Source organism: Dendrobates tinctorius, unplaced genomic scaffold, assembly GCF_039654945.1.
Source record: "Dendrobates tinctorius isolate UK_male_01 unplaced genomic scaffold, ASM3965494v1 ptg000070l, whole genome shotgun sequence".
Taxonomy (NCBI): domain Eukaryota; kingdom Metazoa; phylum Chordata; class Amphibia; order Anura; family Dendrobatidae; genus Dendrobates; species Dendrobates tinctorius.
This window is the reverse complement of record NW_027361738.1, coordinates 29,847,759-29,858,179: the sequence shown is the minus strand read 5'-3', so window position 1 is coordinate 29,858,179 and position 10,421 is coordinate 29,847,759. Positions and strand designations below refer to the sequence as shown.

Sequence of the window (10,421 nt, the reverse complement as noted above, 5' to 3'; positions counted from 1 at the left end):
TATTATTTGTGTATTTATTTATTTTATTACATTTCTCGGAGAACCCCTTTAAGGCCAAAACCAGTTGTGCCCATAAGTCGTGAGAAGCCTATTTCATGTATAGAGCATCGGCTGTAGGTGGCTGCCGGTTATGAGGTCACGGAATGTTGTGACATCACGATGACATAGAATCAACTGCCGAACGGAACTTCTCTGAGGGTTTCAGTTAGTGGAGTGTAAGTAACATCATTTATATTAGCTCCTGATTTGTGTCCTATTATATCCCATGTGTCTGTGACTCTCGCTCCTGATTTATGTCCTATTATATCCCATGTGTCTGTGACTTTAGCTCCTGATTTGTGTCCTATTATATCCCATGTGTCTGTGACTCTCGCTCCTCATTTCCCTCATTCTCTAATATCTCAACTTTATTTTTTGCTAATGTTTAAACTGTGTCATCTATGTAACCGGCCTTCTCTCTTTGTATCCTCCACCATCCATGTGAACAATACAGTGCAATGTATAGATTAGGTATAATTAGGAATATAGAAATAACTACCATTAATATTTAATTTTTACCATTTTGTAACAGTTACATAACATTTAGAGGGTCTAAGGGGTAACGTTGTCCCTTGTGGAGGCGCCAAGTTGGTGTGGGGAGGCGCCAAGTAATGCTCCTCTGGGAATTTTAATATGCAGGGTGCCTGTTCAGAGGAAGAGGACAGGAGCTCTAGCGCCACCTATTGGCGATAGCTTTGTGCTAATAAGGAGTAAAAAATCCAAAGTACTTGATTGTAAATGCAGCTTCTGGTTTGGTTTCCTATCCAAAGTCATGTGCCAAGGCTCATGAAAGGGCCGATATTGACTTTTAGGATTGCCTCCTCTAATGGGTGGCTCTAGAACTCCTGTCCTCTTCCTCTGTGAAGAGGCTATGTGCTTTATATTTAGGTGATTACATTGATAAAGTTTTGATTTAAGGTAAAGAATCTAAGAGGGTTGTACAAGATTTGAAAAATTCTGTCTCTTCAAAAAACAGCGCCACACCTGTCTGTTGGTTGTGTCCGGTATTACAGTTCAGCTCTATTCATCTCTATGAAGCCGAGTTACAATGCCAAACACAAGCCGTGGACAGGTGCGGCGCTGTTTTTAGAAGGAAGCAGTTATGTTTTTCCAGTCCTGCACAATCCCTTAAAACCCTATTTCATGGATATGGGATTGGTTGTAGGTTTTTGTCACTCCTGACAGTTACTGCTGTTACTGGGGATTAGTAATCCATGAAATGGGATGACATCACACAGTGACATCATGGTGCCTGCCGAGGGGACACTCAGTAGAGGGCTGCAGTCGGGAGTAAAGTGGAAGGAAACGTTGTATTAGCCTCTTTTTTGTGTCCTTTATTATGTTCTGATAGGTTCTCCTTTATCTATAGGTGTTAACCCTGTAATGTCAGGACATCACTTCATTTTAATAATGGAATCGTTATGTAGTTAATCCCTGCAATTCTTTACAAATATCAAAACAGGAATGAAATTCAATGTCTGCTATAATTCTTTTTTTTCTATTATTTTATAGTTTATGAGCGAGAATCTAGTGAGGAGAATGAGGTAAATGCTTACTTACCCTAAATCTGCAATTTCTCTGATACACTGGAGCCACTGGATGGCGGAGAGTCACCTTCCATGTCACCCGTAATCTCCTGCAATTCTGCTTCCCACAGGGAAACATTGCAGATCCATGTCAGAATGACCGGGTGACTCTATTACCGCCGAGCATTAGCCGAAGGGCAAGTTCAGATGTGGCAGATTTAGTGTCCCATTTTTGGGAAATTCATTCATGGTGGGAGGAAATTGTGGGCCCCCTTCACACGTCCATATAATACCAATACCGGAAAAAATAGTATCGGTGTCATCAGTGTTTTGGATCAGTGTACTGTCAGTGTGCCATCAGTGTACTGTCAGTGTGTCATCAGTGTATTGTCAGTGTGTCATCAGTGTACTGTCAGTGTGTCATCACTGAGCTATCAATGTGCCATCAGTGTACTGTCAGTGTAGTATCAGTGTACTGTCAGTGTGTCATCAGTGTACTGTCAGTGTGGAATCAGTGAGTCATCAGTGTACTATCAGTGTAGTATTTGTGTACTGTCAGTGTAGTATCAGTGAGCCATCTGTGTACTGTCAGTGTAGTATCAGTGTACTGTCGGTGTAGTATCAGTGTACTGTCAGTGTAGTATCAGTGAGCCATCAGTGTGTCATCCTTGAGAAAGCTCAAAGCGTTATTTTGTTATTAGAGTACACACTATTTAGAAACCAATTCTCCACCAATTGTGATATTTTACAAATTGTTAAAATATAAACTTTAATTAAATAGTATAAAAATGGAGTAATTACTCCCATATTACTCTAATTAGTGTTTTTTTGTATAAATATTTTTTCTAGTATTGCATTAAAGATTACATTTTAATGATTTGTAAAGTACCACAGTTGGCGATAACTTGGTGTCATTAGTGTGTCCCCAGTGTCACCCGAGTGCTATCAGTGTATCATCAATGATTCGTCAGTGGGTCACCCGTGTGCCATCCATGTGACATCCGTTTTTTTCCAGTATGGCTTTATAAAAATCAATTCCAAAGCTTCTATACTTGCAGTGTTAAATATACACGGACGGCACATGGATGACACATGGATGCCATTCGTGTGCTATATGTGTTGTACATGGACCCATAGACTGGTATTGGCCTCTGTCATCTGTGCTGCTGGTAAAACGCAGACATATGAGCAGCCCTATAGGTTGTAATGGGTACGTGTGGATATATGTCTCCAGTACGGGTGAAAACGGCTGCCAGACGCCCTGGAGACACGTACATGTGAACAGGGCCTTACACTACGCCAGGTTTCTGACATACAACAGTTGTACATTTTAGTGATCATTGATGATCTGTTATCAGCTATGGAGCAGATACAATAATTCCTAATTGTCTTCCTTCTCTTCAGTAGGATGACGTTAGAAGAGGAGTACAAGGAGTTCCTGCATGAGCTGTATGTATATCATATAACTGGGATTATTGATCCTCCTGGACTCTCCCTGTAATGATCCACCACAGAGATGTTCGCTATGAGTCTGCATTGGTTATATTAAGGCTCAATAGTATCATTCCTCTTCCTACCATCATGGTGACTGTGTATGTGTAATATTATTCATTCTGTTTTCTTTTTCTTTAATAGATGGAGAGTCAGCATAGAGCTATGGGAGGTAGAATTCGAGTATGTATCTTATTATATCTTCCACATTCATATAGGAGTAGTATGTGTCCCAATAAGGGAAGGACTCCATGGTGGTGATATCATGGCGTTACTGCTCCCACTCAGGGGCATTTACACTGTTTCCATAAGAAGGATGACATTGCTTTCAATAATAAAGAACTTAGACCCAAATTAATTCTTCATACTGTTCCTCATCCCTTTTATTCGTAGAATAACAATACGGTCAGGAGCCAATTACAGTAATGCCCCAAATTTATCCGGACTCTTGACCAACCAAATGTTGTCTTGGAGCCTGAGATTAAAGGATCATCCTTCTGTGTAGCACAATCTATGTGATGGCAGAGCTGGAGAGATTCTGGAGGTTATGTCCATGCTGTTATCTGAGGGACAGGTTATATACATCGTGGCCCAGATTCATCACCACCTTTGTGTCCACTTTATGTCTACTTTTGTGTGTTGGCACCTTTTTTTGTTGTTTTTTACCCTTTTCATTATTTGCACCTTTTTTAAGTCAATTTTACATGTGCTCGCCTTTTTTCTAATTTTTGCTGCTTTGTGGCTGTTTTTTAACAATTCCAGATATTTTCACCTGATTTGGCACAGATTCTCTCTAGTCTCCTTCTTCCTCCCTCTGGTGTGTTTTTCAGTACTCCAAAATATGAGACCAAACATCACAAACGCAGTTCAAAAGACGAAAAAAGCCTATTTTTTACTTTGCGACAAATTCATGAATCACGCACATTATTTTGATGAATTCTGTGCCAAAACAGCAACAAATACCACAAGACATATAAGGAAAGTGACTTATAAAAAGCCGCAGATGATGAGCCAGTGTGTTATGATTCTAACCAGAGCTGTATGTTCTATTATAGGAAAAACAAATTTGGAAGAGCATCCCGCGCGCCTACCCTGGAGACCATCTTGTAAGTTGGTATTATAAACAGAGTCATATTTCTGAGCTGTTCCCTCAGATATACTATTGCCATAATCAATGTACTGTATCTACAAGGGGAAATGATGTAAGAAAGAGTTGGAAATTCATGAGGATTTCACATCCCCTCATTGTCACTGTGCCACCATCAGCAGACACAGGCACGCTCATGTATAAATACTCTTCTAAGACAAAGTATCAGTGTGACCCTTCACAGCCAATCAGAATCCAGATTTCAACATCTCAATTTCCTTTAAAATGAAGAGCAGTGATCTGGTTGATTGCTGTGAGTGTGACGAGCGTCAGCTTACGCTGAGTCATTTTTCCTTTTAGAGTGGACCCTCTGGGCCGTGGCACTCACCTAGGGCGAGCGAACCTAGTGAGAACCCACCCCCTGTACAGGGAGTGTCAGGGGCAAGACCAAGGGGGTGAGCCACCACGGCAGCTGGACCAGACGGCCAGCTCAGGGAGACACTATTGAGTGTCTAGCAACAGGACGAACAGGAAACGAAACATAAAGCGAAGTCACAGGATTTCATCAGCAAACGTGGTTACACATTTTAATCAGATACAAGGCAAAAACAGAGAATCAGATGCAGGGCACCAACGGTGAAACACGGCAAGGTGCGAGCAAGGGCACGCCTAAAGTTCAGACATAACACGTGCAGAAAACATACCGGAGTCCAGGGCAGGGTACGTGTTAGGGATCACACGAGTTCCTAGGAGGGATGCATGCTAGGACACGCCAGAGTCCAAGACAAGGTGCACGCCGAGAGACACGCCAGAGTCCAAGGCAGGGTGCGTGCAAGGAGACACGCCAGGATCCAAGACAGGGTGCGATGGCATCGGACTCCGGACTACTGGCAACGACCGACAGGATCCAGGCATCAGGCTACGGAAATCAGGTCCGGACATCAGGCCGCAGTAATCTGGTTCCGGACCTCTGGCAGCGGTCGGCAGGTTTCGGGAATCCGGCAGGCAAGCCAGGGTTCAAGGCAGGGTGCGTGCTGGGAGACACACCAGGGTTCATTCAAGGACGGAGGCCTGCGCATGCAAAGGGCACGCCAGGGACAGGTTTAAGGATGGAGGTCTGTGCGTGTAGAGGGACACGCCAGAGAAAGGTACAGAGCAGAGTCCTGCGCTTGCGAAGGAACACGCCAGGGTCAGGTTCACGGACGGAGGCCTGCGCATGCCGAGGAGCATGCCAGGGACAGAATTTAAAAGCAGAGTCCTGCGCATGCAGAGAGGCACGCCAGGGTCAGGATTCAAGACATGGTACAGACTAGGACCTGTGCGTGCTAGAGGGCACGACAGGGTACATGGCAAAACCTGCGCGTACTTTTAGAGAAGCACGGGGAGGTATGCCAAGGGCAGGCGAGGACCTGCGTGTGCTATAGAGAGCACGTAGAACAGAGTGCAGAAACAGCGTGAAGTGCAAGGAAGCACAGAGAGCACGGCTGAGGCACTGGCTAGCTGATCGGTCTGCAGCACTAACAAGCGGGCAAGACTCCAGCGAACCCGGCTGAGGCATAGCAGGCGACACAGCTGTCACTGACCGACGAGCACGGCTGAGGCACAAGCAGGCGGGCACGACTAGGGCGGGCACGGCTGAGGCACAAGCAGGAGGCTAGGAAGGCCAGGTGCATGCAAAGGGCACACGAAGCAACAAAGCAAGGCAAAGCAAGAAACAAGACAAGGCTAGGCGAGAAACAAGGCAAGACATGGTGTGGAACATAGGCAGAAACAGAGCCAGGTCAGAGCAAGAACAGAGCTAGCAGCGGAGCGTAGGCCGAAGCCCAGAGCCGGGCCAAGGCAGAGCCTTGGGACTAGCGTGGAAATGTGCAAGAGAGCACGATAGGACAGAGTCTAGCAACGGAGCGTAGGCCGAAGCCCAGAGCCAGGTCATGGCAGAGCCTTGAGACTAGACATGGAAATGTGCAAGAGAGCACCAAAGGGCAGAGTACTGAAAACCAGGCAGAGACAAGAAACATGAGAAGTACTACAAGGCTCAAAATTGCAAAGACCAGACATGGCAAAACAGGCTAAAGCAGAGAACAGCGGAGGTACTACAAGGCAAGGCAAGGACAAACATGGCACGAGAGACAACACAAGACATGGCACGAGACAGGAGTCAGAGTACAAGCACAGAGCGTGTGCAGAGACGCACGACAGAGCAAAGTGTAGGGGCACAGAATACAGGAGCGACCCAGCAGGCCAAGCAGCCATGCAGGGAAGCAACACGATACTCAGGCCCTGACCATAGGGAGGGGCGGTCTGATATAGCACCATAGCACCAGTACTTCCGGGTCATGACCTGGGAGGAACTTTGTGTTCAGATCCTCCAGGATCTTAGAGAGCATCGCTAGAACAGCCTGGGTAGAACCATAGAGGAGGTCACATGATCAGAGGTTTCCAGGAATACAGCGGATTGCAGAATCAGAGCAGGGCTGGAACATAGAAGTCACATGATTAGGTGTTCCAGGAATACAGCGGATTGCAGAACCAGACAGAGATGGATGGTTACCCAGCAACAGCCATGAGTTAAGGCGCGCGTGCACATTGCTCCAGGCATCTTGCGGCATGACAGACATGGCGGACAGTAACACGGACACTTTTTCTTAGTGAGATTTTTACCGATCATGCCTGGGAGTTTTATGAAACCGTTTACGTCCTCCATACACAGTCTACTATAAATTGCAGCCTTCATTCTGCTAATAGTTGGCAACTGGAGGATAACAGTGACGATGGATAGAAATTCAGAAGTTTTTAGAGAAATTTCTCATATAAAATGAGTAATTGTAAAAACAATGGCAGTTTACGAGAATTGCTAAATAATGTCTATGTTATATATCCAATAGTGAGGAGGAAGAAGAGAAGGAGGATGACGAGGAGGAGGAGGATGACGAGGAGGAGGAGAAGAAGGAGGATGACGAGGAGGAGGAGAAGGAGGAGGAGGAGAAGAATGAGGATGACGAGGAGGAGGAGGAGGATGACGAGGAGAAGGAGGATGACGAGGAGAAGGAGGATGACGAGGAGAAGGAGGATGACGAGGAGAAGGAGGATGACGAGGAGAAGGAGGAGGAGGAGAAGGAGAATGACGAGGAGGAGAAGGAGGATGACAAGGATGACGAAGAGGAGGAGGAGGAGGATGACGAGGAGGAGGAGGAGAAGGAGGATGACGAGGAGGAGGAGGAGAAGGAGGATGACGAGGAGAAGGAGTCGGAGGAGGAGAAGGAGAAAGAGGATGACGAGGAGGAGGAGGAGAAGGAGGATGACGAGGATGACGAAGAGGAGGAGGAGAAGGAGGATGAGGAGAAGGAGGATGACGAGGAGGAGGAGGAGAAGGAGGATGACGAGGAGGAAGAGAAGGAGGAGGAGGAGAAGGAGGAGGAGAAGGAGGATGACGAGGAGGAGGATGATGACGAGGAGGAGAAGAAGGAGGATGACGAGGAGAAGGAGGAGAAGGAGGATGACGAGGATGATGAAGAGGAGGAGAAGGAGGATGACGAGGAGGAGAAGGAGTCGGAGGAGGAAAAGGAGAAGGAGGATGACGAGGAGGAGGAGGAGAAGGAGGATGACGAAGAGGAGGAGGAGAAGGAGGATGAGGAGGAGGAGGAGGAGAAGGAGGATGAGGAGGAGGAGGAGGAGAAGGAGGAGGAGGATGACGAGGAGGAGGAGGAGGAGGATGACGAGGAGGAGGAGGATGACGAGGAGGAGGATGATGAAGAGGAGGAGGAGGAAAAGGAGGAAGAGGAGGTGGATAAGTTTAATGCCACATCAGAATGCAGCAATGAGGATATCCGCTTGTAAGTAGACAGATAGTGAGATTATAATGTATTCGCCAACACTCCCAGAACATCTCCGAGTCTCCTGGAAAAAAATGTACTCAAGAATACATGGATAGCAGTTATATCCAGTCAGATAACTTTATCCATAGGCTTCCTAAGCATTAATTCTTGGCAGGTTGTTAAAAATGGGGGGATCCCATTCCATATTTTTTAATTATTTTTTTAAATGCCGTTGGGACCCCTCTATTGTTGATAACCAGCTTTGCTAAAGCTGACAGCTAAATGTTGCAGCTCGCAGCTGTCAGTTTTACCATACTGGTAATCAAAAATAGAAAGACTTCACGTCATTTTTTTTAAAAAATTGTATTTATTTATAGTGCAGGCACTGACTGATGAATACTCCCATCAACGACACCTGATCTTGCTGTTATTAGCGGCAGCAGGCTTGGCTGCTGGGAATAGTACTCTCTAATCAGCCGACGCCTCTATGAACAGAGGTAAACTTTCATAGCTGGTGTTGGAAACCGCAGCTCTCTGACTGATCACAGACAGTGTTTGCTGTGCTGTGCTGCAAATGACAGCATGGCAAACAATGGGTGTTCGGGCATACCATGCATCTGAATGGGGTCTAGGTTCGGTTTCGGGTACTGTTCTGGTACCCAAACCGAGCTTTTTTTTTAACCGTTTGGCATAACACGCAGGACCCAAACATCCAGAGGTTCACCCATCACTAATTGTGACATTATCATAGGACATTACACAGGACAATATCACTGTATAAATTCTCATAGACTGATCAGAATGATGATGTGAATTGTATGAGTCTCAATTTGTTTGTTTGGATTTTTTAAGACACAAACATAAATGGTGGATGCCAAAATGCTATAGAAGAAAGAACCAGACCACTGTCAAAACATGTAAGTATTTAACCCTTCCCACAAATGGATGTGCCCTTATGTCCTAAACGCTGTCTTCTAGATGCAAAATTATACAATGATTTGTCCTGGTAGTTACACAGGCAGATCAGTCCGCTTGCAAGTGCATCTGAACTGTATTCAATGAGCTAATACTTAGCAATCTATATGATGTGGTGAAGTATATGAGACAGGGCATACATTATGTTTATTGTCTGTATCCCTATGATGCTAGGATTTGTTCCTGATTATTATATTGATATATTTATTTGTGATCACTTTTTCTTTTTCTCCAGCAGCAAAAGTGATAGAGAAACAGAGAGACATCCAACAAAGTAAGGAAAAGCTTCCCCCATTGTTGTATGTGACATGTTGTTACACTAAGGCCCATAATATGGGTAGATATACTTTGTGTCTTCCCTTTATACTATATTGTTCAGTATATTTTTAATGGAAGATACCAACACCTTCCCTTCCTTTCTTCTCCATTCTATACAGCTGGCTCCTCCGAGCTTTTACCTGCTGCTTCAGCAGAGCGGGAACACAATAAATAAAATGTAAGTATAATTTTTTTATTGAAAGATTTACAAACTCTAAGCGGTATCATCAGTTTGCTATATATAGAAAAAGAAAGAGGGGAGACACAAAGCGCAATAGGGTCTTATCCCACGTATCACAAAGATGAGACACCAAGAAAACTGCTCACCTGGTGCAGGTGAATACAGGCATGTAAAGATGGCGGCTGCCGCAGATCCACAGGTCGATCCACGACCTTATGAAGAGGTATGCTTAGTAGGAAGTGTGGATTATCTCCGCGCTGCCGCAATAAATTAATTCCAGAAATTATTGAAATATTCCAGTGGCTTATTCAACGCATTTCGGTGTTCCAATGACCCCTTCGTCAGGAAATACCACATACAATATGAAGAGACAAGGTGCTTGCAAGGTTTAAGCACATGCTAAATTCAAAAAATGGCGCCTAACGATCTAATGACGCATGATGTCACAGTTCATGGTTGACAAAAGGTTAACACGTCTTTATCGGTATAGAATTAAACATATACATTAAGGATCCCTTTCTTAATCATCAATTCATTTCTATTCACAGATTAACGGGTAACAACTGAAAAATTATTTAAAGAAAAAAATAAAGAAATGAGTGGATCCCAGCTTTCTTCAAAAAAGAAGATATGGAAGAGAACCTGCGGAGCAGAAACACATTAAAATCATTTTTATTATTAATAAATATTTTAAACATCTAAGTGAACTGTGTCCATTAATAATTATGAATATAAAGTGAGCGTTTTTACCATGTAAAATAAATCAATTTCCCAGTACAAACAATATAAAAAAGAGGAAGACAATATAAAAAGGGAGGGGGATTTTTTCTGTTCGAAGCTCTAGAGCAGGGGTCCCCAACCACCTGTCCGCGGCCCAGCACCGGTCCGTTGCGGTGCTCTTGCCGGTCCGCGGACTGCTGTGGTGTAGCAGCTGATACCCTGTCATCCCTATCGGCGCAGCAGCTTCTTCCAGCGCTGAGCGGTCACGT

At 44.8% G+C, this 10,421-nt stretch overlaps 1 protein-coding gene across 1 annotated transcript; it reads left to right on the top strand.

Annotated features, from left to right (window-relative positions):
• Positions 1-1,096: 1,096 nt before the first annotated feature.
• On the top strand, positions 1,097-10,134 carry LOC141095507 (uncharacterized). The gene is made up of 9 exons (XM_073581533.1): positions 1,097-1,583; positions 2,970-3,014; positions 3,201-3,239; positions 4,112-4,162; positions 7,029-7,976; positions 8,811-8,875; positions 9,169-9,207; positions 9,371-9,429; positions 9,981-10,134. Exons 1-8 carry the CDS (start codon positions 1,555-1,557, stop codon positions 9,424-9,426), a joined length of 1,272 nt encoding a protein of 423 aa, XP_073437634.1. The 5' UTR covers positions 1,097-1,554; the 3' UTR covers positions 9,427-9,429; positions 9,981-10,134.
• The last annotated feature ends 287 nt before the right edge of the window (positions 10,135-10,421 follow it).